Genomic DNA, 27,271 nt, shown 5'->3' with positions numbered 1-27,271 from the left:
AGTAGTATATTATATTTATCTTCTGGTCAAGGGACGGACCCTTATTGATTTTTTTGCCGTACATACGCTTTTGGCTTTCGGGGTTTAGTTCGCGGTTATCAACATGCCGAGATTAGCGAACCTCTGGTGGGAGACGAGGAAAGGGTACAATTGCTCAGGATGGTCCGAGACGGATATCTGACCATGGAGGAAGCCGTGCAAAAGGTAAGCTAAAACCCGCCCGCCAATTTATTATTCTCTTCGTACGTTTGTCATTCCTTTTTCTTTACTTGTTTACTTAACGTCCCTCGGTGTTAATTGGAGTGATAAACTTAGCTGATTTTTGTGGTTTCTGTGCTGGGGATGGGATTGGTTTATCCTACTCCTCGTTAGCAGCCAGACTTATTGATCAATCTTTATTCGCGCATTTTTACAGATTCGCAATCGTCAAGCGGAATTGGCCAAAGAACGTAAATATCCCGAAGTAAGTTAAAACATTTTGTAAAAAAAATTCTTGTATGTGTCTGATAAGCTCTTTTGCGATTTTATTTTTATTTGGGGGGAGGGGGCGGAGTTTCCTACCATAGTTGGCGTGGGGGGGGGGAGTTAAAGCGAGCCTAAATTTTCCAATAACGCGATGCCTAATCGATTGGAACAATACGCTCCACTTGACTTCCAGACGGTTTTTTTTTATTTTTGCATAAGGAGAATCAATCGATAACGAGCCACTAGGAAATTTCAGAATGTTTAGGATCGAATTTCAAAAAGAATTTAAAAAGGGGAAAAACCCAATTACGGTATAGGTCTATTTTTCGCCAATTACGCAGTTCCGGTAGGTGTTTTTAGTAAATTTTTAAGTCGATGGCGTTGCCGGGGAAGGGAAGTGGCCTGAGATTTAAGTTTCAAGATTAAGGCCTACCCTAAGACGTTTTTGTGGTAATTGTTTTGTGAGAAATAATTATGTATTTGTATGAAATAAGTAGAGATATGAAATGAAAATCAACCACGCGTACGATTTTTTTAAGGTGTAAACCAGAATGTTTTAAAATATTTAATTTCGAGAAAAGTGGTTATAGCAGACGACGGAAATACCTTAAATTTTAGACTATAGTCTATAAATCTTTTTATTTTGAAAGTATTTAAAATATTTGGTCTCTCCGTACCCTCTACACGGCTTATTGGAGGTGGTTTAACTTAGGAATCGAAGCGTGTCGTTGAGCCTAGTGTTCGTTCCCCATGTACACACTTTTGAAGGATACGCTAGAAAGAATCCATTACCATTATGGTACCGAATAGTATCGAGCTTTGCCGCGTCTTTCCATCGCTCAACGCCCTCCCATTGTGTCCCCCCCCCCCTCCTTTACGCGTTGCTAAGGCTTTGGCCAGGACACACTTGACACCATGATTTAATAAGGCGTTGATACCCTCGCCACCATCAGAGAGAGGTTAATAGTCGCGAGAAAACCTTCAATTTTTGCCCTCCATGAACAATAACCGAGGAGGGTGGCAACAGGAGGGGGGGGGGGAGGTCTCTGACGTACTCTTGGTCGGGTCAGTGGGGTCAGTTGTCGATTTATCACGATTATAACCTTGGATCGTTCAATAAGTCATTAGATTATAAAGATAGATACGTTTAATACGTTCCTCATTCTCCACCAGTGGTTTCCGTCCGTGAACTTTGTCCCATTGTTATAGTTGGTCTACGGAATGCCTATTTTAGTCTATTAATCGTCTACTTCCCCGGGCTGCGGTATTAATGAATTTTCTCAGTCTATATTAGACGAAATTATTATATTATGGCCGTTTATACGTAAAGTTCAAAGTTCGATTATGGGTACATTATTTCAATAACCGCGTTCATCATATTTAAAAGATATATTCTATGAAATGTCTACTATCTCGTGGTACTTCCGGTTCTCTTATATCTATCTATTTTAGAACAAAAGTTATGGCTTTTTAAAGATAAGTTCAATATATCATAATTTAGAGCGCCAAATTTTATTTAGCCTATCATAAAACAAATAATAGGCGCTTCTCAAGGGCTCAAGGGTATTTATTATCTATAGGAGGCGGTTGGGGTGGGGGGGGGCAATTCAATTCCGGAAGAGAATAAGGTCAGTATTTTCAAGTATCTTCGTACCACCACCACCAAATGACGTCACAATGATACTACCGTATCTATTGTCTTTAAGTCAAGTCTGTTCATCCTGTTTCTAGGTAATCTACATAAGAAACCCTCGGGTTGGCTTGAGGGGAGAGGAGGGGAGGGATCTGGTTTGTCTGTAGTTCTAAGATATGATTATTTCGACGATTGAGGGATGCAATTATGTCAGGTGATTCGTGCGTCATTCCCACGGTTAATTTTTTTTAATATATACCTGGGGGGGGTGAAATTCAAACGCGGCGGTCTCCCTCCAATGAATTTTAAAATTTCACTCCCCCTTAATTCCTCGCCTGGGCCAAACGAAAAATCTTTTCCACAACAAAATTCCCAAACCGAACATCCGGTAAATCCTGGAATAAACAATATAAGTTTAAAGGGAATGTGATGTACACGTGAAATCGTGCTTTGCTTTCCCCCATTTTATTTTAATTCCAAAATAGCAGGTGCTTTTTTAAAAATTCATAATAGCACCGCCATCGCCGCTCTATGAAGTTAAAAGTCGGTGTAGTCGGTCTTTATGTTGAAATTTCTTATCACTGATTATTTGTTATCGAATGTTTGATTGGACAACTCGTTGTTGAGTTTTTTAACAGCTTCCCCCCCTATCTCAGGAAAAGGCCTCCGCGATTTTAATCATTGTTAGTCGAGCGTTTGGTTCTTGAGCGTTGTGTGTCGTTGAAAGCTGAAGAAGTTTCGTCTTAGCGCGCGAGTTTTCTTTGTGTTTTGATAATATTATTAAGGAGTTGTCCACCCACGCCGCTCTAAAAGGCTCTCCAATTTTTCGGGGTTTAATAGCTTCTGCGTTACGAGCAGCGCAAAGTCGTGAAGATGCTCGCTTTTATGAACTTGGATATTTGAACGCGAAATTGTATGGTAAATAAGTGTTACGCGAATTAGTTTTTTCAGTTTGTGATATGGATGTGCAAGATTTGAAAAAGGTTTGTTGAGTTTTCTTTTTACGAAATTTGTCCTGAAAATTAATAATAATAACAGCTTTATTTCATGAATAACCTTATGAGTCATTAGAAACTTATTTCTATAATGGTCCAAAATTTATTTAAATTAAATATAAGTTCAATTAATATTTTATGTATATTGTTATGTTCAAAATTTGGAAAGTTTATTTTATATTACTTAGGTTTTTTAAATATGATCTGTGTCGTGATGTTTCTGCAAAATAATATGTTATAAAACATAATACTTTTATGGTATTTCGTAAACATTGATTTGGAAATTGTATATGTATGTGGCTTTTATCAGTATCAGTTTTATTCAAGGTTTATTCCTACATCTACTATTATTTTATTTATTTATATTTTAATTGATGATTAACTGATTAATTAATTTTATCATTTGATCAGGTGATTGCCGAATTGACTCGCGGTGGATTATGGGGTCCTGGCGGAAGAAAAACTCAACCGAAACCGTCCTCCATTTTTTATCCAGGTATTTATTTAAATAATCGTTTTAAGAAACATTTGCCTAAATTTTAAATTCTTGACCACTCTCGCGTGTCCACTGAATTATCTAGATTTAATGTACGGCATTGGTTAAAATGGAAAGGTAGTACTAATCATTTGATTTTATACCAATTTTCTTAATCCTGGCTGGATTTGTTTAATCCTTTATATAATAGTTAATGGGTACCAAAATTAATTGATTGGCTGGGAGTTCATTAATTAATTTGAAAGGGCGATGAACTCCCTTTCGAATTAGGTCCTCTAAATGCACCCTCTCTCTATCTCTAATCGTAAATTCTCTCTCTCTCGGCGAGTGCCGAGTTGCCCCGCTCCTGAACTTGGCATTGTTCTCAATTTTGAGGAATTTTAGGGATAACCCAACTTTATCGTTTTATAATTGCACGCGGAAATTAAAATATGGATAAATTCATTGCGGTAATTAGAAAATCAATTTAAATATTAAGTTAATTACTCTCACGAAACATTTTAAAATTATTGTTTATGTAGATTTGTTTTGCGTTTGTCGTTTACCCTAAAAACAAACCTTGAATCTAAACAAGTTTAATTATTGGAGATTATTCTGAGGGAGAGAGAGGAAGTTGTTTTTAATTCCGTTGCGCGACTCGTATTCCTTTCTCTCTCCTTCCTTCCTAGGGCAAAGTTTTCGCATAGTTTTCTACTTTTCTAATTAAAATAGGCCTTGGCGAATGCGTTTCCTCTCATCGTCGCCTCATTTATTTGACCTTAAAGAGTACTGGTATGGAGTGGCTAAACCAAAGGGTTCATTAATGAAGCCACGAAACCTCTACCCCCCCCCTCTCCCTCCCCTACCCCATCCGCTAATTTAGTACTTAATGCGCGCAAAAGCTCCCTAATGGATAATATACTAATTTTTTAGTTAGGAACCTATTCTTTCAACCTTTATTTTTGGAATCACGAGCTCTGTTGTAAGTCTAAAGCGAAAATCCAAATTTTCCTAACCCTTCTTGGGTTATTATAAGATCCATTATGAGATTTTGCCTTGATCGTGTGTCACGTGGTCTATTTTGACGTCATCGGTACCTATTATCGTCAATATTGTTCTTTATAATAATAATAAAGTAATAAGAGTAGACCCACGCATTTTTCTAATTAGTATTGACAATAATTAAAACGAATCCCTTGATGTAGATGTAAATACGCCAATTGGGAATTAGGGCTGAAAATGGGCGTTGTCCGACGATCGACATACGCCCTTATTACAGCCTAGCACGCGGTGGTATAGTGATATGGTTTGCCATTATTCATTCATACGTGAACGATCAAAACACCTACGCGGCAGCATAGCCTACACCTTGTCGTATTAATATTATACCGACCGACCTTCCATGGGCCCTAAAACACCACCCTTAAACTTTGCAGTGATTTCTTCTTTCTACCGAGTCCCAAGGAAGTAAAAGTTGAGTATCGAATATTTAAAGCCTAAAGGGGGAAGAGGAGGGGGATGAAAATGGGGGAGGGTAGACATCTTCCAGACACTTTCGCGAGTACAAAATCAATATGAATTAGATGATGTACCGTTACGTTTCGTCAGTGTATCTTTGAAGGTATACATTTAGGTTTATATTGCGTGTACAGTACACAAACCCCTGGAGGGGAAATAGCTTCACAAGTAGTTCTTCGACGGCCTATCATAATGGTATGATAGTAAAAAGTAACCCATGTTCAGTGGTATTTTCACTTCACACTGGTAAGGCACATCCACTAAAGAAATATAATAACAGTTAGGGGGTACTTCTTAACGTATTATCGTGATTTTTTTTATTTAACAATTAATGTTAGGTATCATCCATAGGTTCGACTATGTTAGCTTAGAATCTCAGTGAGAGTATGTATGCCTTTTTAAATTACCAGGGCGGAAAAATATTGATAAGAAATCGATCTTGAAGGTTCGTCCCAAACGCCAATTTTCTACATAGGTGACCCTATACCTGTGGACGGGTTTTACGTGTACTGGTGGTTCTCTGCCAGTGAATATTGGGCTTGGAACGAGGGAACTCTCGGGATAAGTCTTCTCCACTCAACTTTGTTAGCGTGACGGAACACGAAACTGACAGCTGGGGGTTGAACGTCATTAATTAAGGGAAGAGGGCTTTGGGTTCGTCTGGCCAAACTATGGACTCCGAATTGACCAAATCTCTCTCTCTGTTCCTTCGGGGTCTGTCCGGGTCGATACGCTCTCTAACCCTTCTTTTAACGCCAAGTGAAATCAAACTCTTAATGGCTCTCTCGCTCGCTCCAGGTCCAAGTAGCTGCCGTCTCGCCAAATACCGACTAAATATGGTCTGTTCAAATAGGTCGTATCTCCCAGCAGAGACACGTTGTCTTTTTGAAAAGTATGTCGTGATACCTTTTTCTAAGAATAAGAGGAAACGTTAAAGAAATGAAAATACAAATAAGTAATAAGGTCTTTCCGGGATTCTTTCTATCAATTTCAAATTGTGGTGGTGGTTTGGCTGGCCTTAACCGGGAGAGGTATTAAGAAGCTAAGTCTATTATCGTTATGTTAGAAAGGCCAAGAAGCTAGACTAGGAGGAATGGATGAATTCTCTAGAAAATCTCTTATTTAACGACCAAACGTTATTGTGTTTTCTTGGGGGGAGAGTTACTCTTGGCGTTGGAACTTTATTTTCTTTTAAGTATGGCTGGATCCTAGACTGGAAGAAATGGTAGACTGTACTTTGTTATTTTATGTTACCCCCACTGAGATCAACTCTTGAAACAAAGAGGAAAATCTTGTCCCTTTTTTGGAGGGGAAAAAAAAGTGGACACATTTTTTATGACACGCGACGTTTTTAGTATTTTTCTTGAGAATTTTCTCTCGTTGGCTTTATAATACAGTTTTTTAGTTTTAATTTTATACTGTAATAGATGGAAAAATACTGTCCTAAAGAGAAATGGATATTCCCCGCGTTCTGTTTGAAAAAACTTGCATTTATTAAATTTTGGCGGTACTATATTTTTATTGGAACCTTGCCTAAATTCCAGGGAATTTTAATAACAAAATTCAAGGACGATTTAAAGAATATGGCAAGAAAAATCGACTTGGAAAGCCAATTACTTTTAACTATCTTCAAATACCGAAATTGGTATCTTAGGTGGTATTTTTCGGACAGGTTATCGTGGGCTTTTCTTATGAGAGAAGATATTTCTAAAGAGTTATCGGTGTTCCGCTCTCTATATAAAATTCGCTCTCTCTTTGGTTGTTATGAGTTTACTTTGCCAGTTTGCCTGGACATCCGAAAAGAGAAGGAAAGATGGATAGGACAGAATTCAATTTTTTTACCCCTCGGGGGGGGGGCAGGCTTCTTCCAGTTTGAAGGACAGTCGCGGCCAAAGAAAGGTTTTAATAACTTCTTTGAAAGTCCATCCTTATTGATCCATCAAAGTGTTTAAGAAAAGAACTTAATAAAATTTTGTTAGGAAAAAATTAAATTGTTTTCGTACGAAGTTAATTTAATTTAATTTTATTTTACAATCTTTTGTATGTTCAGACCAAATCAACATTCCTCGTTTGGATTCCTCATTAGTCGAAGAAGGTCATCACGATGTCGCTTCGCATCACGCGGCCAGTAGCGCGGCGGCGCTGGGAGGTGGTGGTGGGGGTCACAATGAACCGTCTGAACTCTTGGAACGTCTATCGTTGCGTCATCATTCCCCCAATCCCCCGCTTCAAAAACTGCCCCATTATAGTTCGGCCACCTTAGGAACCCCTCGTCGTAACGCGGGTGCCCTCGAACGGGGGACACCCCCTAGAACTTTCACCCAAGAGGAATTCGCGGCCACCATTCTCGCTAGGACTCAAGTAACGCTCGGACAACGTCTGTCTAGTTCGGGCGAAACGCGCGAACCTTGTAGCGGCGAGTGCGGTAATATTATGTGTAGTTTATCCGCCGCGACGGAAGAGGAGTGTGTGCTGGATCGAACGACTCCGCTAGATGGAGACTCTACCGTCGCGGAAACTATGACGGAAAACGGTACCGCGTTGTCCGGGTATCGTCAAGATTCTCCCCCCGGTCTAGGAGAACGTTCCTTATCCGTTCTCAGTGCGGGAGAAGAAGGACTACTTACTAACGTTAACTCGCAACAGCAACAGCACCAAGATACGAGTTGTAATTCCAACAATTCTTTGGATGGAAATAATTCAACGGATTATGTCACTTCTTCGACAGTGATGGAAAGGAGGTCCAAGAGCGGAGTGCTAGGAAAGTTTCGGAGTTTAACGGTGAGTCTTTCAGATCTATTAGACTATAGCGGTGATAAATAATCAATCATTTACGCGACGTAAAATTAAAAAATAAAAATGAAATTCGCGGCGAAATCTCAACTCTGATTAAGCGGGCGGAATTTCTTAGATTCCAAAGAATGACAATTTAGGACTTATTAATTTAATTTAATTAAACTAATTAACCCACCCCATTGTACGTGCTCAGTGTTTGTGTTTTTTTTTTGTGGTTACAATAAACAAACTGACCTCTAAATATTTCAAAATTTGAAATTAAATATTTTCTGAACATTTTCCGCCGTCAAATTTTTAAGATTAATTTTTCCGCGTCGCTCATGTACCATTTTTAATTTGTGAATATTTAAATAATTATCCGGTCTTTTTTTGTCCCCTCATTCAATGTAAAAGGATAAAAATAGCACCCCCACCAAAGCTTTATTATTAATTATTTAATTATACAATCAAAAAGCTTGAAAAATAAAATAAAATTTATTAATTTTCTTTTATTTAATATATTTTTTATTATTTATTTATTTTTGGATAATTTTATTATACTCGAGGGCTGGTTTATTTTGGCCATAAAATGTTACCTTTAATGTTTGTTCCAAGTCGTAAATTGTTGCGTCCTTCTAAGGTTGCGATTGACTATACAATAAGGTAGTCCGTTATAACCTTGATAAAATTTTAAATAGCAATTTGTCAATTCCAAAAAAAAATTATAATTAATTCTATCTTTAATTTTCCCCTAATTTTAAACCGGTTTATAAACGCGCGAAACTTTTATGGGTAAAACAGAAGTATATTAACGTAAAGTAGGCATTTAATTTCTAGACCCTTAAATTAATGTCTATGCTTACAACGCGTATAAAACCAGTTGTGAATTTGATAACCTCGAATCATAATCTACTTCTTCACTTTAGTTTAAAAAAACATTTGTTTTTCATCCTATCTAGGGAATTTTAATTTTGGAACCTTTGTTTTTTATTTGGAGGTCGTTAATTTTAAGCGAAAGTATTCGAGCTATTATTAATTTTGTTGTTTAAAACAAAGCCACTGAAAAAGCCGGGTAACGTTTTGAAAGCAAATCAAACCAAACCGTCCATGGTTAGTTATATTTGGAATCCCAGTCTATTGGATTCTTTTTTTCCATAGTCATCCTATTTCAGTGTGGGAGTTGAAAATGGAAATTCCATCTATTATTTTGATCGTTTTTAACCCCTTCTTCCTCCCCCTCGGGGAATATTTTGTACCTCTATTCTTTCAAAGATAATAGAAGTGTTTTTACTTTATAATGTAAAGATAATAATACTTTGGAATACCTGAAGGTATCTCTTGTGGAACGGTTATATAAATTGCGTAACGCCAGGCCTAATCAAAGTCTGGTGCGGTCTGCGGAACTATAGTTTTCTGTCCAATAGAGAATAATCAGTGTAGGAGTAGAAATTAAGTAGCTTTATCCTTTTTCTCCGCCCCAATTTATTATTTTAAAGAATTGTTTAATTAGCTAGCCTATTATTAGATTTTTGGGAAATATATTCTACTCCTATTTTGTTGATTCTCTCTGGATACGCGATGCAAAATTGCGGAATTTTTCTACGACAGCGTAAATATTAATCTTTACTAAATTTCTTAAGTGTTTAAAGATAAATACTTGAAATTCCTTATCCAACTTACTTTATCTACGATAAACTAACGGATACTAATAAAATGTTCAAGCATGCAGAGAGATTGATATAACTAAACGCCTCCATAAATCTTAACTAAATCGGGGCTATATTTTAATTACTAAGATAGAACCTAGAACTATTATAATCCCAGGGTAGGGACCGACCTCCTATAGTCCCGATACAAAGAATAGTGTACGGGTTTTTCGATGGGGGACCTGGAAGGCATTCTTATCGGTCCCAGTACGCGTCTCTTCTCTTCATAAGGAGTAGTGCGGTCTGCACTCGTGTTTATCCGTTGTCATAGCAACGCCAATCTATCTAATATATACTCCCCTATTCAACGGCCGGGATAAAGTGTAGTTAAGTTTCTTAAAGTAGCCGAGGTATTTGAATGAAGACTGATTTCTCGAGCGTGCCACAACCCCCCCCCCCCCTAGAGACGCGATAAAAATAGAAATCTGCCTGAAATTTGAATATTCTTTAGGCTTAGTATTACCTAAGTGATTGGGGTATTGTTTTTTTACGTTCAAATGATACGTGAAAAATTTATAGGCCTAGGAATTCAAGTACGTAAAGGTGAATGAGGTTTATCGTAAATATATCATGCGGTTTTAAGGTCAGAGTCTTAAAAAGTGTATATTTATTTTAGGTTTTTGGAATTTTTATATGTATAAAGGGTATATAGTGGGCCTCAACGTTCTACTTAGAACTGTTAGAAACTACAGCTACAGGTCGAAACGTGAATTAATTTATTTATTTAAGGAATATGAAATATTATCTCGCGACCTAATTATATTTATTATATATTTGCGTAGTTTTGAAGAATTAATTACAATATTCAAATTTATTTATTTACTTACTTAAGCCTCGGTGCGGTTGCGTGATTTATAAATAACTTCTTTCTGTCTCTTTATAATTAGATATTCAAGTTTCTCGCGTATATTTTAATTAAGGAACTACACGTTTTCATATCTGGTTAAAACAATTTTTAAAAAATTACCTTATTAATTATTCGTAAATAAAAAATAAATAAAATGGTAATGTATTTTTATGGTAATTGTTTTTAGCGCTACTTGTAGTATTTTTCCTCCCATTTAACCCCGAAGGCAAAGTTTCTAACACTTTGCGTATGAAATTGCTTTTGAGATTGCTATTTCTGCTCCTCAGCTTTTTTTTTTCTAGAAGTTAATTAAATTGAAGTAGTTACGAGACGTTATCTTTAAGAAATGATAAGGAAATGATTAAAATCATTCATTCATTTACTTTACTTTAACTTACTTCCGGTGTTATCTTAGGTTCGGGCGGGGAGTTAGTCTAACCACACATAAGCAATTTAGCAATTCGCGAAAATTAGCTCTCAGCGTCTTGGCTTGGGTAGAAATTTGCCTGAGGCGAAAACGCAACGCCGAGTTCCTTCATAGACCATTTTTGTCGTGATGCTTAACGCGTGAATCGTACTTATCATAGCTTTATTAAATTTGAAACCTTCGTAGGCGTGTTTCGAAATAGCTCAATTTCTATTCCGAAATTCCCCATGCGCACCTCCTCTTGAGCTTCCCCATCTTGATCCTATCTCTACGCGAGGATGCGTGGTGTATAGAACTTTGCTATAAACTTCGTTCACCGTCTTACGAGTTTGAACCAATAGAGATAAAGGCGTATTTAAGGGAGAGACGCGTACCATCATGACGCCTTTTACCATATTAGCTCAGTGGTAGAGATACCGTGTTTACGACGGAATAGAGCTCAATTCGGATCGAACGTAGGTCTATCCCATTTCCAGTTTTCCTCAAAGATTACAAAGTCTCCTTTGGAAAATAGACGTATCCCTACTGAATTCCCCACTCGAGACGAAGTTAGGTCTAGGATGCGTGGATGTATAGTTAAAGAAGGCTTTAGTTTAAATTCCCCAAGAGAAAGAGCCTCTCGGAATGTATAGTGCAGCAGCATCGGTATGAATTTGATCCGGAGAACCTGATCCATCTATATATACTTTAAAGTGGGGGGGGGGGGAAGGAATGGGATTGGGAGAGACTAAGGTCTAGGGGATTTTCCGTTCCGTGGCAATGACCCCTAGCCACACCACCACGCCACCAGAAGATGAATCCTTGACCCTTAAGTATAGGATCTCACGTAAAAACCAACCCTTCGAATTTCACTCTCTTTTCTCGTGGTGGTCTGGTTTTAGGGAAGCTCAAGATGAGTCTATCTATATAAATCGCCGCTCCTCTCTCTGACGGGGTGCGATGCTGTAGGATAAGGATCTCCCGGTCCCGTTTACAAGCTTGGAAAGACTGGAATTTAAGGTGAATTTAATGGTATTTAGGTTCATTCTAAGATTGCGGCTATCCTCTCTCGGTGTAATCCCAAATGTTATCCTCATCTGAAGTCCATCCTCGTAGTATTACTTCAATGAAGAAAGCGGCGGTGTTTATGGATGGAGCTTTCCTACCCTCGTCCCACCCCCAATCTCTGTCAGTTTGCTCTTCAGCTTCTTTTTTCTCTTTATCTCTCTCTCTCCTCTTCCAAAGAGTGAACCAAATGGCCGCGTGATTTTTACCTTTTCAGTCCGGGCATCTTAGGATCTAGCGTCCCTATTTTTAGATCTCCCGGGAGTGTTTGTTCAAAGAAAACTGGGAAAACTTCATATTTTAAGGGTTTTTGACATCCATTGACATTTTATTTGACAAGTTCTTTACGTTTATTTGACATCGTTCAAACTGTAAAAGCGAATTTATAAAATTCACCCTTGAATATAATTTATCGTAAACTGGATAGCGTTTCTAAATTGGCCGGTTCGTGCGCTTTATATTAAGAACATTGCACTCGTAATGGTATTATATTAATCGTGCTAGCGTGTATGCTTTTGGAAAACCATTTTTCGAACCCAAAAATAAAAGTTTTCTTATATGCGAATATATATTTAGCCGCCGTGATTTGAATATAAAAGTTATATATTTCTGTATCCAGGCAATCTCACGAAAAGCGAATCGCGTGTTTTTATTGTAACGAGTTATTTTTATATTCCAGGTAAAATTGTAGGTACGCTTTGCTTTTATCGGAAAACAAAATCTATAATAAGAATATACTGGCGCTAGAATATTTATCGCGTTTTTACCTATTTAATTTGCCAGGTACTCAATATACAATTAAGTAGCGTCTGTTTAGCGACTCGAGCTCGGATACGCCTTCAATTATTGAATATACAGGTATTTGGAGTCTCAAGAGACTTTTAAACAGGATACAGTGGTACGCGTGCCTTTACTATCCATTGTTTCGGTCAAATTATGTTCTAAAGAAGAATTTAAAAAAAAAAATGTATTTAGAAGTTGTTAGAGCGAGCGAGAGTGAACACATAGCCTGAGACCATAGAGGAAACGCATCCTGTAACGCTATAAAGACAGACTGTATAGTCACTTGTGTAATGTAATATTTAGGAAAGTTTTTTAATAAGCCTAACAATGCAAGGTCTGGGTGGGTTATAGCTCTCGCTTTTTAGCTAGAGGCGGTTTACTCTTTGACTTTTAAAACTAAAGCATTTTTGACTTTAGCTTAGTGAAATTAACGATTGAATTGTTTCTAAATTTGACCGTAGCATTTGATACCTGGAATTTTGCAAATGGATATCGGGGAAAGTTAAAATTGTCACGAAATTCGGGGAAATTCAAAATTAGTTTATTGGTAATCTTAATTTGAATTCTTAATTTAACGTCTTAAATTCTATAATTGAATTTATAACAAACACGGAAATAGAATATTGTTTTTTCTCTTTCTCTCTTCTTGATATAACGCGGAAATTGATTTGATATTTGCCCAAGTTTCTGTTACTAACATTCCTAAAAGATCTGATATAGTTTAACTGGATTAAATGCCATGGAAGATATACACTTATTCAGTTTAGATAAATTTAGCTTCAAGTATAAAATGAAATAAAATAAAATGCGCGGTAAATATTATTTCGAAAAACGTCTTATAGCAGCAATCAATTAAGATCATCGCTTTTTAATTTTAATCGAAAACCCGAGAAAAATTTACGACATGTAAAAAAAACCGCTATTTCTGGGGAAGCCAGCCAAGTTTCATCCTTCCCGGATCGCTCAATCCATAGATATTAGAAATTAATATAGATAGAATCGTAAATAGTTAAATTGCGTTTGATTTCCTATTGACAAATTCTGTTTTAATAACTTTGATAGTTATAAAAATGTATTTATGATATCTATGATTTACAATTTCATTACCACCACCATAAGGGGTCGATGCTTTGCTAAATACTGTTACCGTATTCTCCCCTCCCCTCCCTCCCATGGATGTCGACCCATATTGGGGTTGCCCAGAACTCGCGTATTTCTTTTGATAAGAGATAAATATAAAATTTATTTTTCTACAGTCTTCCTTCGTTGGTGCATCAGTTAGTTTCGTTCCCAATGTACCCCACTTTCTTTCTCTCTCGGATTTTCAATAGGAACCATTCTTAAATTTCTTAGTTCATCCCAGATTCGACTGAGAGAGCCGTCGGAGCGAGATCTCGTTTTTCTTTTGCCGTTGAGAAACTGGTTTCTCCTAAGAACACGTAACGTAACAGAAGGTCTCGGGGCTCCTTTTGGAACGCGTCGCGGTTTAATTTCGCCGGTTAAAATTGAATTTAATTTAACCAAATGCAAATTGGATGGTTCTACGAAGATTCGAATGAATATCGAACGGTGTGGTGCTGTAGAAATTAGTTAAGCTATTTGATCGTGTGAAGATAAAAAATAAACAACAATATGAGACTTATTAGTAAAGAATCCGAACGATATTCCCTCTTAATTTCGGATGGCGAAGATGGGGAGATTCAAGATACAAATTCTCCGTCATGCAAATCCAAGAAATTCAAAGTGAGTTTGCGTTGCCTTTTTTTTTTCAATTGCTTTATTTTCTATAGCAATCTTTTGAGAATAGCACGCTAATTTCTTGCATTTCAAATTATTATTAACGCTTTTTCTATGAATATCCCAATTGCATTTGGTTTTATTGAATTTTATTTTCAATATGTTGTTTTTTGGATGTAAAAACGTATCTTAAACGTTGCCTTAATTACGAGAGACATGTATTTATTTATTTCTGGATTTTTTTAAGTAAAAGCAGTTCGACTTGAAAGAAATTTAGCCCTAGTTTATCTTTGAAGTGAATTTTTTCTTAATTTTTTTCAAACTCATTATTTCTGTTTCAATGTGGGATTTGTAATCGTTATTCTTGCTTTTTAATTAAGTGGGTATTCGGGTTTTGAAAAGAAGTAAGGACCCGAACAAATTTGTATATAGCGATTTCTGTCGAAATTCGAAATTATAGGGGCGGTTTTGACCTGACCTCTTGGCCTAATATAACCTTGTATCGTATAGAAACTCGTTTTAAAAAAATACTTAATGTTTCTAACCATAAATACTCATCCTATAACCGTAGTTAAATCATCTTCAGTTAGGCCTAATGTTCAGATACGCGTGTAGTTGTATTTAAATTGTTCATTTAAAAAACTCCCTATCCCTAGGCGCTTTGCTAATTTTTGTGGTAATCTATTCGCGTGTATGACCCAACCAATGGTAATCCACCCAAAATGACCTCTCTCTTCTATGGAACGTCATTTTGGCAAAAGAAAACGATTAAAAGAAACAGAAGAAAAGACCTCCTTAGTTATTCATAGAAACACTCGCCCCGAAAATATGAAAAGCACTTTCTACGAGTTCATTTATTTATTTATTTGCTTTTGTTTTGCGGTTGCTTTTGTCACTGTACTTTGGTTGTTTTTCATTAAAACTTATCATTCGTTTTAATCTCGCTGCACCCCCAAGACATGTACAGAAATAGCCAGCCACAAAAACAAACTCATTAATTTCTTTCTAAACAAATTTATTTATTAAAAGATCAAAGACTCCATCACCGACTTGCGAGAATTTTTTTTTATTTTTATTTTTTTAATTAGCCTGCTATAAATATGTCAATATTAAAATTAAATTACTTAATTTCAGTGTTGATACGATTATCGCGGTTTTGTCTTTGGTAGCGTCTTATCTTTAAAATCAATTATTGAAGGAGAAAGAAAGGGTTATTGCCTTGGAAATAATTGAAAGGGAATAATAGAGAGAGAGTATGAAGCCAAACACCTTTTTTTTTTTTAATTTCTGTTCGCACTGACTGAATCTATTTCAACAGAGTTTTTTCTTTCTTTCCAATTATATTGGAACATACCTTTATCAGAATGAAACGCTTTCAGAGGAGCCGAAAAATCCATCATCTTCTCTTTCGTTTCACTGGTTTTTTTTTGGTTCTTAATTTTAAATGAGAGTACAGCCTTAGGGCGGCAAGTCTGTCTGTGAAATATTTTATTGGCCCAGTTTATGAAAATTATTTAGAAAGGAAAGGTTGACTACCTTCCTCCTTTGATACACGATGGAGTATATATTATATATTTCTTAATAAGCCTGTTCGCTATCACGTCTCCCTAAATGGTTACAAGTTCACTTAATTTTATCCCTAAATGGGCCTAGGCTACGGGTAAACCGGCGAACTTCTAAATCAAGTTATAATCTGGAATGCATACGGCTAATTGGAATCATTGCTTGCGCCGCGAGGTAAAATTTGTCCTCCTTGATATGTTAAGTGAAAATGGCTACCCATTTATTCCTGTTAGCTGTATGCATTCCAGTTATAGCTTATAATAAAAATTCTAAATAAAGTCAAAATCGAGGCAAATTGATTTGACTGGCGTATTTTAGTAACATTCCTCTCACATTTTACGAGGTAACTGGCCCAGTTTTTTATTTTCTTTTCAAATTAAATTATTTATTTACGATATTTTTCACGATAGCTCTAGTTTTGCAGTTTAGCTATAATAAGATCGCGTTAATCATTGTCAAAGATTTCTTTATCGCTTGTACCACGTGATTTAATTTAAAGGTAATTCCCCCTCCCCCTCTCCAACGTGTGAATTAAATTTATTTGACGTTAATCCAATTGGAGTTATTATTTTTTTGTATCTAATCCAGGGTAATTTTTATTGTTTGATGTGTGGACTATAAATTAGGACCGGTGTCAGGAAAATTATAATTTAATTTCTTTATAAAATAATTAAAGTTCAAGAAATAATTACGTAGTTTTTTTTTCTAGGAAGAAAGTGGGTCTAAATTTCACGCCTCTCTAATTAATTTCTAGCGAATTATTTTTTTTAATTGAAGATATTTAATTATCTCGTGAATTTTCATATGAGATTTTTATAAGGAATCTTTTTAGTTCCGCGAATTTCCCTTTCCCGCTTCTGTTAAATATTCTTGGGAATAAATGAACTGATTCATTGTTCTTAATTTCGGCAAACGAACCACAGAAATGTGTTAGAAAAAAAACTACGATATAAAAATTTTCTTGAAGTTTGAAACTGGATGAGGAGTAAGGTGTCGGTGGTACGGAATTAAGACAATGGGGTTTTTTGAGAAACGAAGATTTTTGTCTCTGGATATTCAAGCGTCTTTATATTAGAATCGGGCCAGTGCTTTCGTGAAACAATGGCGAAACAAAATTCGTCTCTTTTGTGTGACAATCACTTTCTAAAATATTTTTGTGCGCGTGAAATTTAGGGCGAAATTTCACTAGTATATTAAAAAGAAAAATAATTGTCAAATATCAACGTAATATATTAAGACAGATATGTCTATTTTTAGGCCTATAATCAGCCTTGAACTAAAACCAACGCCTAGCTTTAATGAGACCTATTTTTTCTTAGCTTTTTCCTTTATATTTGAAAGAAAAAAATACTAAATTAGACCAAGGCTTAGCGAATAACGGTAAATACAATAAATTTCGTTATCTTTTTACGGTATATATTCTAAAAAAAAGCCGGTTTTATTTCTCTTAGTCTAAAGCAGGCAACAAACTCGCGGAGGTCTTGCTAACTTTTTTCCTCATTTAGATCGAGACTGGTTGGTGGTTGGTATATTATGTAGTGGTATAGAAAATGTTAACATTTGAGCCTAAATTGAATATTAATCTTTTTCTAAGCGACTCTAGTCTCTAGCTATACATAGTGAAGAGGAGAAACTTCCTCTATGCGTTTGTATTCTGTATTTTAGAATCCTTATCTCGGTTTGATGACAAACATACCATAAAAACAAGCTTATACTGACATCTTTATAGAAATAACAACTTTTATTGCGAAATAGTTGCTATTAAATCTACTAGGTTAACAAAATAATTAAAATTTTATATTATAAAACCATATTTTATTTAATCAATTAGTAATGTTCACGTTATGTCGCGTATTTTCGAGTTAATTTACTTTAATTTCGTGTTATTACGCAATGCCGTTTTATTTTTTGCGCCTCGTTTTGCGTAAACGCGAATCTAATCTACCCCTACCTTATTTGACTAAAAGAGAAAATAACGGTACAGAGAGATGATTGCGAAGTTTTAGTTTCCGTTTTCGCATTTTCAGTAGAAGTTTTATAAAAATATATGCACTAACCGGATTTAATTTTTAATGACGTTAATGTTGAAGTTAAGTTCCTTGTTTGACTAAGAATCATATCGTTTAATTCGTAGGAAGGGAAATTGCGAGTTAACTATACTTATTTCAAATTAACTTTTAAATATTAAGGAATATTACGGTCTCTTGTTTAACTATAATATTTCGTTTATTCATCATCATGCTTATTTGGTTTATTAATTGATCCAAGGCTCATAATAAACACGTTTCTCATATCCGTTCATTGACTCTCAAATTACCTTTCAATGAAAAATAATTTAATAAACCTTGAGTGGTATTACTCAAATATCTAAAGAACAAAACCTCGTATTTAATTTGGGATAAATTAGGATCATTAGGGAACTCGTTAGAATTCACCTTGGAACATCGCTCGGCCTTACCTCGAGAATCGAAACAAAGGGGGAAACAATAATTCCTAATTAATCCGATGGATTCATTTCGAACCCGTACATTTGCGATATTCAAATTATTTTTGTGGTAATTTCGATTACATTAATTATATGACTCAGTAAAAATTTCACATTTATATACTAAACAATTCGTGGCGACTCTTTGTCGGTCTGTCTATTGTGGGCCAATAATATCGAGGGGCTAATCAACCCCGTAATTCTTTAAATACTGTTTATTTAATTACTAAGCGATTATGGTCGAGTGTGCCACCCCTCGGAAACAGTTGGCTAATGATGATTATTTGTTACAGTTACTTTTCAAACAATCCCCGAATAAAGGGTCCCCCATTTCATTTTGTTTGGTGAACGCCCTTGGCATCGGGGCACCTATGACCTCCGCGTGACCCTTCCTCTCATCATTTAGACACCCCAGAGATGGACAGACAGTTGGGAACTAGGAAAGTACTCTCGCATCGAGGTAAATTGCACGAGTAATTCGTACCTCTCTTCTCCACCTGTACATATGGTGCTGCCATTTTTTTGTGGTTAACCCATATAATTATGGTCGTTAAGGGTTGGTAACGCGGCACAGGCTGGGGACTCGCGGCTATTGTGGTCTTTTTTTTTGTGCGTGTGTATTCAGCTAACTCAATATAATCATTTTCATATGCCCGGGACAATAGAATTCTGTGCGGGACTCGAAAGATGGTCTCCACCGTTAGTTTGTCAATTCGAAATGGACTATTTTTGTTTTATTACTATTAGGTTTTTTTCCCTTGCATCAGCACCTGCTGAATTCGAAACAAGTTACGCAATAAGTTTAGCGCATTCAAAACTACGGGATTATCATGTATGATGGATAATTCTCTGCTAGGCCAATTTAATTGTGGATCTAAATTAGGCGTGTTTAGTTTAATTACAATCAACAGTTATTGAGTAGATCGGGTCAATCCCCTTAATAACTCTTTTTTTTTCGTTTGAATGTTCAAGTTCGTAGGAATCAAAGATTCAGGAGCTATTTACGTAAATTAGTTAATTTTAATTAAAATAATTGACAATTCAAGGGTAAATATGGTACGGGAAACATTTTACTTCTGTATAGTCTGTTTTGCATAAAATTTAAAATTTTTCCATGCAATAAAATTGTTTTGAAGCGAAGAAAACAACACGCAGTTGTTACGTGTTATCCAACAGATCTGATTGGGTCGTATGGGTAGCAGTCATCGTATTTTGAGTTGTTTTTCCCCACAGATATAGGAATGAAAGCGTTTTCAAACATGTGCTGGCTGTATATTAAGTGACGTATGTTATTACACCTCCGCGCCTACTGTACTAAAAGAAATTTTTATATCATAACCCGCAAATTCGTTGAAACCTAAAGACGGTATTGAAAAGTCGGTCTACGCGATTAATATAAATTTCCGCGTAGTTTTCACGAAGTTTTCTGTGAATTTCTTTTATAGTCTATTGTCTTAAAAGACAGGTGCTTTAACGCAGGCTGGGTATCAAACCGCGTCGTTCGCGATTGCTGTTCGGTGTATTACAGCCTTGGGTGTGTTTTTAGTTAAAGGCAACGTAGCCTACATCTGTTTAAAAATTTATCAAATACTCTCGGTGCTATATATACGCTTCCATACATCAAAGATTGAAATTTATTTCGCGTAAAACGATTTCGGGTCCTCGATTTTTTTTTCTTTCTTTTCGGCCCTCTCTGTAAGGAAGGAGTCGAGACTTTGGGATAAGTACCCCTGCACGGAATATAGTTGCCATAGCGACGGCCCAAGTTTCTCTAAAAGTCCTGATTCGTGAGAAAGACGTTTCGTTTAAGGAACAATTTGAAGAAAAAAAGAAAAAGAAATCGGAAAGTTTTACTTTGAGAGTCAAGACTTCCCTTAAGTTTTATTCAAGTTTCTTCAATTTTAAAAAATGAACTTTGTATAAAAAAAAATCGGGAAAATGAAGAAAAATATTAGCTGGGCGAGAAATTCTTTTATGGGCTCATTTCGAGCCCGTAGTTGGAGTGACAGTGCCGCTTGCGTAATTAATTTTGGATATAATTATTTGTTTTTGGGTCTAGATTTTAAATTCAAAGTTACGAATTTTTAATTTATTTGAATATATATTTTTTTTATTGCAGAATCGTAGCAGTTACAGTACGAGTGAAGAAGGTCACTCTCAATCATCGGATTGCGAGGATCTGGATGAATCCGTAAGTACAGTTCAATTCAATTCAATCGTGAATAATATTCAAAACCAGTCGCCGTTTTATCGCTGCATTCAACCTTGACTTTGGTTGACGCAAATACCCTAATAATAATTACGAATATTGTTGTTGTTGTGGTGGTTTTATCGCAGAGGTTCAGTCCACGAGACAGCAACAACAGGGCTTCTACAACGTCATTCGCTGGTAAAGTTCGCGACCTCCATCGCGACGTTAAAAGGAGATTTGGAAAACTGAGAGGCAGTACTCGTTCCGGAGACAATGAAGTAAGTAAAGACCCTTAAGGACCCTTTCCTCCAGACGAGACCCTATTAGCGTACCTAATAAAGGAAGTATTTTCTCCCCCCCCTCTCTCTCTGTACTTGTCGTAGAATAACGGAGAAAATGGCGAAGCACCCATCGAAGGTGGAAGTTCTATGGAGAGCATCCCTAGTGGTTCGGGAGGTTCACGATCGAGTGAGTTCGAATGATCAATTCAAAGTGTTGGTGGAAAGCCAGTCCCCCTTCTACAACCCTTTGCCCTCGGGTCAAATGGTCCCTCTTTTGTTGTTGTTCAGGCTTGCAGGCTCACACTCCGACTAGTTCCAATCGAAGTTCCTCGTCAGCTGGGGAAGACGAGACCGCTTCGGTGATTGGACCAATCTTAGGTCGAGCTAGAGCCCTGGTTGATGTCACCCCTAGTCCCTACGACAGAGACGCCTTAGGTTTAAAAGTAAGGACGGTTTTTTTATTATTATTATTTTTAATCTATCGCCTACCGGGACGGGGAAAGTTTTGTAATGTCCAAATGTATGTCGTTTCCAGAAAGGCGATATTATTGACATAATAGCCAAGAACAATACGGGGACGTGGGTTGGAGTTGTCAAAGGGAAGGTAGGTCATTTCAAATTCATCAACGTCGAAGAAATAGCCGTCGAATCGAGGGCCAGGAGGAGAAGACGAAAGGAAAGATTCAACCCGAGCATTCGAGGGGATAACCACGTTCCTAATTCTAATTCCGAAGGTTACCAAGACGCGGTTGCCTCACCTACCAACGAAAGGTGGCAACCCGAGACTCTGGAACAATTGCTCAACCATTTTGGGCTACAGGTACGGAGCCCTTATTATCTTAAATTAGTTTACTAGATTTTACGTAACTTTCGAATTAGTTTCGCCAAGCTACAAAATTGTCATACCGCGAACCGAAAGGGTTATGTCGACTTATTAAGCTTAATTGCCGTGAAGTTTTAACTTTTATTCGGTTCTCAGTAATTTTAAAATTTAAAGGGGGTTGTTGTCTGGGATACCGAGTTTCCTTTTTAAACCATTTTGGACGCGTTCCAACTTGTAAATCGTTGGCCGGCAACCGTACGTCGACGCGAGTTTTAATGAACTGTTTCGACTTTCAGGGATGCATGAACGTGCTAATGCTTCATGGTTACGAGGATTTAAATACATTCCGCGAAATTGAGAGGGATGATTTAAGCAGTTTAGGCATCACTAGTCCTTCCTTGCAGAAAAGACTTCTAAGAGCCGCCGAAGCTCTCTATGACGATGATGGTACGTCAACCCCTTCGACTTGAGATAATTAATTAACGCAGGCCTACTTGGGTTAGAGTTTCGCGATACTATGATTTAAATAAAATAATTAAATTGAAAACAGAAATTGACGAAGTGGACGAGGGAACCAATCTAGAAAACGAGGACTTGTCCCTCGAGAATGGTAACAACCGACAACATTCGGATGGTTGTAACGAAGCGGTTCTTTCTACTAATAATTTGGACACTGTCGATACCGGTTTCGTTTTGACCAATTTTTCGTCTTCTTCGCGTGGTCACGTCGACGATGATGACGAATCCCTAAATCAAGACGTTAACGAAGAAAACCACTCCGAAGTACCTCATTCCCCGCGTCTTTCGGATTTTCGACCCAATATTCCAGCTAGTGAGCCTTCCAACGAACGGTTAACTTCGGACGAAAATGGCAGCGTGTCATCCACCATCGCGTTTACGTCCTCGTCGCAGCAGGAGGATTTTGTTTCGACGGACAGTGGTCAAGGAGACTCCGGAGAGAGTGTCCGAAGTAATTTGCGAACTACAGCCAACATGTTGAAGGCTTCTTCCATCTGTTCAGTGTCCGGTTACGATTCCGAGGGTTCTCTATCGTACTCCGTCAGAATGGAAGACTTTGATTTCGGACGACCAGACGCCAGGTTGGAGGTCAAAAATTCCAAGGGTAAAGTTCCCCCGCCAATCCCTAAAAGAACCACGCCAACCGTCGTGAGACCTTCCAAGTTCCCAAACGGTACTGTCGAAGTTAATTGTAACGGCGACGCCATGGTCTCTTACTTGTACCAAGATCATGACGGGTACGGTATCATGGTCGATAGTCGCTCGGCCAAAGGTGTCAAATCGGCAACCTTACCGAGAAAAAAATTGATGGACGGTACCGAGACCAATCAACAACACGTCACGGTGGAAAAACCCGAACATCATCACGGTGGTTCCAGGTTACTCGAAAAGAAACTCTATAAGAAATTTGGACAGAGGAAAGGCAGTCTTCAAACGCAGGCGTTGAAGAGCCCACGTCCTCCATCGTTGTCCTTACTCACTGCCGTTTACCGAAAGTTGGAAGACGAAGGAATTGACCTTGGACAAGAGCCCTACACGGACAAAGTAATTAAAACGTTTAATCTTTGATCTTTGAAGTTATTAATCGTATTTTTCATTAAAGACGGGTTTCTGCGGAATTCCTCCGGCTCTAGTTCAAAGATACGCCGAAGAGTTGCAAAGAGATATCTACGACGTTGCCGAAAGTATGGACCAAGCCAGAATTAACTCCTTGCAGATGAGGGGCAGACGCGGAGTAAGTTTTAATTGATATAAACTGACATTAAACCACTGGTCATACGTTTGTTTCAACTATCCTACTTTTGTTTAATTTCTTTTCTAAGGTTCCTAATGACTTTCTGGCTGACGCCTGCTACGGACCCGTGGTTGAAGCCAACTATTCGGGCTCCTTGCGCGAATGGCTGATATCTCTCGGTTTACCAATGTACGAGGAACATTTTAGATTAGCCTGTTTAAATCGGGGCCTCGGTCATCCTTTGGAAAAAGTGGCTCTTTTGAGAGACTCTGATTTGAGAAATTTTGGAATTCGCAACGCGAGACACGTACGCTTGTTGACCACGGCCATCGGCGCTCTTAATATTCATTTAGGAAGGCTCGGAGGCCTGTGTTGAACAATTTGAACAACAATTACATTACAATTATCATTTCAAAGTGTTTGAAAGAAACTGAAATTCGTTCCTTTTGTTTCCTCGTCTCTATGACGCGTTTTAAGTTTGAATCGTTTCCAAGTGCCTGCGTCCTTCAGTTACGTTAAGCCTTTGTCAAAACAGTAAGTTAATGTACCAAAGTTTCTCGTCAATTAGCCTTATTCCTGATCAGCGCCATCTACCCATAGCGGTGACTTTGAGAACTACTGTAAGCGGCAAGCCAATCAGATGTCGCTAAAATCTGGTGACGTCATTTTTGGTAAGACCCGAGAGTGCCAGTCAGTGATGTCACCAGATTTTAGCGACATCTGATTGGCTTGCCGCTTACAGTAGTTCTCAAAGTCGCCGCTATGGGTAGGTGGCGCTGATCAGGAATAAGACTGCTAATTATCAAAGAATATATATCTATATATAGTTCCCACTGCAGGCCTACCTTACTACCACGTGGTAAATTTAAATTCATTTTTCCCGCGTTAAATTACGGGCCTCCTAGATACAAAGAAATTGCTCAAAAAATGGTTAGAGCGTCTAGTCAAGTTAAAGACATATATATTTCAATTAATATAAACACGTTTAAATTAAATTAATTTCAGTTCCGCTTTAGTTAAATAATAATAAAACTACCCCAAGGCGATTTTTAAATTACGTGATATAAAACATATCCAGTTTTAACCTCCTTTCCCCAAGCTAGCCCTCTCGTGAAGTTAGGCCTAATATGGCCTACTAAGCCTAATTTGGTCTACTAGACTTACGGACGAGGAAACTAATAGCAATTTCGCGCGCGGAGTAAATGTCCAACTGAAATAAATAACGAAGAAATTTAAAACAAATATATTTCTGATTCTTGTAAAAACTATTTTTATTTTAGTTTTTATGAGCGCTAAATTAATAATATTATGAAAAAAAAATGAGAAATTGGAGCGATATATTATGATCTTGTACACAAATTGTAAGTTCTTTTATAAATAATGTACCTATTAGTTAATCTCTCTTAATCTACTAATTGGTAAGCGTTACAGGTGTATAAAGAAAACAATAATAATATCTTTTAGAATCCTAATTGGTTCCTATAATTATTTTAATTTAAAAATTAAATTAAAATAATTCAACAGTAACAAAGGCTTGCCGTAGGTCGAGCCCCTCTACGGAGAATGGCGATAGGTGGAGCCCCAGGTTTGGCTTGAAACATAAACCAAGGCTTAAATTTGCCAAGTTGAACTTGACATAGGCCTAGTTATTCGTGTTAATGAATGAATTCATGAAGCTAATTAAAGAAAATAACGCATCTTTAAAGGTATTTTATTCATTTTATTTTATTCTTCACCCACTTACGTAAATTGTTTGTTAAACAAACTTGAAAAACGTAAATATTTACATTTATTATAACTGTTTTACACTCTTTTTCATGAAATTTCATTAGCTAATAATGAAAAACAAAGAAATCCAACTACGCGTAGTTATAAAATTTATTCAGATTGTACAGGCATAATTGGTGCTATACTTTTAAAGCTTTTGGTGTGATAGTGGTGGTGGTGGGTTTCATTTCATTTATATTTGGTTTCATTTAAATATTTTTATTTTTAAATTTTTTCAGCACAAACTACGTCACGTGGTTAATTAGTTAATTAAACCCCCTTTCCATTATTCTAAAAAATCCTAAATAGTATTTCAAAATAACATTTTTATTATTTTTTTTTAGTCTTTTTCATTAATTTAATTTTGAAATCAATGCATTGTTTTTTGCTAAATTAAAAAAGGCTAAAATTGTGCAAAATTGCGCGAAATAGATAAATTTGTCTTAAAAATATTTTTATATCTTTTGTTTATGTTTACTTTTTATCTCAGCTAGAAAATATATTTGGCTTTTAAATTGTTTTTAACCATAGAACAAAAACCAAATATAAATTATAAAGCACCATTTCTTTTTTAATTAAGAAGTCTAATTAGTAATTTTAATTTGAGCGAGATTTAAATAATTAAATAAATAATTATTTTTGGGAAGAAAAAAAAAAGAAGGGCAATCTTATTGACATTCCAGGAACTCGATAAACATAATTAATTTCTTTTTTAATTAAAATAATTGATATAATAAACGACACATACATAATTGAAGGCCCAAATTTAACATTTCTTTTTTAGACTTCAAAATGAAATCAATTTTATTCTGATTCTTCACCATCACCACCACCACCCCTACCACCATCAACTTGTTTCTTTAACTGTCTCTCAAACACTTTCTTGACGTCACAAAAACCTTGCCTCGTTTTACCAAAACTATTTGGTCCTGCTGAAGTTGGTGTATCTCTACAAAAAAAAAAAAGATGAAACATAAATGTTTGCAACTTGTATTTACAACTTTTAAATATTGTACCGTCCAATGTTTCTCATTCTCATCTTGGCTTCCGGAGGCATTTCTTCTTCCTAAATTATTCCATTTCAAATTTAATTTTAAGGGAATACTTTTAAATTAGTTTAATATATAATTACATCATCGCTATCTTGGTTAAAGACTTCAGCCACGGAGGCACTGGCTTTTTTAAGTTTTGGTTTCACCTCTTTTTCTTTCTAAAATTTTATCTCGATAAGACTATAACTTAGGAGGGATAATAAAGATAAAACGGGTCTTACCTGAGCACCGAGTTTGATAGAAATGGGCGCTAAACTCTTTTTTTCCTGAGTTGACTTGGCTGAACTGAAGGTTTTGCTAAAACCCATGGTTATCTTTTGTTTTTTCAGTCCTTCATACTCTTCTTCATCTTCATCCTCCCGGTGTCTTCCTCCTCCTCCTCCACCTCCTCTGTCATTCTCGTACTTTCGTTTTTCTCCTTCGTAAGAATAGCGATCGCTGTGAGAAGATGTATGGCCACTATGACTGCCGCTATGGCTTTGTCTGGATGAAGGTCCTCTACTATCCCATCTAGAACCTGAAGTTCCCGTACTCTTGCTGGAGCCTAGGTCAAGGTCAAATACACTGGCGAATTTAAAATATGCTCTAATTAGAGAGATAATTATGGGTATAACGTGTTATCCCCCCGCTCCCAAATAATTCAGTGTGTATTTGGGAAAATCATTCATAATTGCGTTGCCCGTTTTCTAACTGACCAAGGCTTAACAGGATTTTGTATTATTTTGTAGATCCGTAACGTTTTAAAAGGTTAAGTTATTTTGATTATTTTATCTATCGGAATAAGTTCGTTTTAATACTTTACCTCTGTAATTTCCTTCGTAATCGTAATTATCTGACATTATTATGTTGAAAATCGAGTCGTATAGCCGCGTAATTAAAATGGCAGGGCGGCAGGCTCGATAGTATCAAGAAATTTTTTTTATCCAATCATGTTATTTCGCGCCATCTAAG

The 27,271-nt window shown here is 36.7% G+C and overlaps 2 protein-coding genes across 3 annotated transcripts in view; one reads left to right on the top strand and one right to left on the bottom strand.

The window, feature by feature from the left end:
- The window catches only part of LOC149588479 (uncharacterized), a 92,391-nt gene extending 67,418 nt beyond the window's left edge, over window positions 1–24,973 (top strand). For both annotated transcript variants that reach the window (XM_089862732.1, XM_089862731.1), the window contains 13 exons: window positions 89–204; window positions 416–463; window positions 3,505–3,589; window positions 7,137–7,867; window positions 20,573–20,644; window positions 20,791–20,922; window positions 21,028–21,112; window positions 21,214–21,368; window positions 21,461–21,745; window positions 22,045–22,195; window positions 22,299–23,311; window positions 23,370–23,501; window positions 23,590–24,973. In XM_089862732.1, the coding sequence (XP_089718858.1) occupies window positions 89–204; window positions 416–463; window positions 3,505–3,589; window positions 7,137–7,867; window positions 20,573–20,644; window positions 20,791–20,922; window positions 21,028–21,112; window positions 21,214–21,368; window positions 21,461–21,745; window positions 22,045–22,195; window positions 22,299–23,311; window positions 23,370–23,501; window positions 23,590–23,877 (3,293 nt within the window). In that variant the 3' untranslated portion in view covers window positions 23,878–24,973. The remainder of the gene's footprint in view (window positions 1–88; window positions 205–415; window positions 464–3,504; window positions 3,590–7,136; window positions 7,868–20,572; window positions 20,645–20,790; window positions 20,923–21,027; window positions 21,113–21,213; window positions 21,369–21,460; window positions 21,746–22,044; window positions 22,196–22,298; window positions 23,312–23,369; window positions 23,502–23,589) is intronic.
- A 227-nt stretch (window positions 24,974–25,200) lies between these two features.
- On the bottom strand, window positions 25,201–27,269 carry LOC149588478 (uncharacterized). The gene is made up of 5 exons (XM_089862795.1): window positions 27,123–27,269; window positions 26,542–26,864; window positions 26,401–26,478; window positions 26,285–26,334; window positions 25,201–26,217 (listed from the first exon to the last, which is right to left on the bottom strand). The coding sequence occupies exons 1-5, from the start codon at window positions 27,157–27,159 to the stop codon at window positions 26,073–26,075; spliced, it is 633 nt and encodes a 210-aa protein (XP_089718921.1). The 5' UTR covers window positions 27,160–27,269; the 3' UTR covers window positions 25,201–26,072.
- Between the last annotated feature and the right edge of the window lie 2 nt (window positions 27,270–27,271).

Source organism: Phalangium opilio, unplaced genomic scaffold, assembly GCF_054372755.1.
Source record: "Phalangium opilio isolate 3A_F unplaced genomic scaffold, DU_Popi_V2 ptg000650l_1, whole genome shotgun sequence".
Taxonomy (NCBI): domain Eukaryota; kingdom Metazoa; phylum Arthropoda; class Arachnida; order Opiliones; family Phalangiidae; genus Phalangium; species Phalangium opilio.
The sequence above is the reverse complement of the archived record's forward strand: the minus strand, read 5'-3'. Positions and strand labels throughout refer to the sequence as shown.

What these genes read in the sequence shown, in the direction of transcription:
- LOC149588478 (XM_089862795.1), bottom strand. Translation starts at nt 27,159, where the DNA reads ATGTCAGATAATTACGATTACGAAGGAAATTACAGAG. An exon ending in CTATCAAACTCGGTGCTCAG is followed by an intron (nt 26,479 to 26,541) that starts GTAAGACCCGTT and finishes ATAAAATTTTAG; the next exon opens with AAAGAAAAAGAGGTGAAACC. An exon ending in TTAACCAAGATAGCGATGAT is followed by an intron (nt 26,335 to 26,400) that starts GTAATTATATAT and finishes GGAATAATTTAG; the next exon opens with GAAGAAGAAATGCCTCCGGA.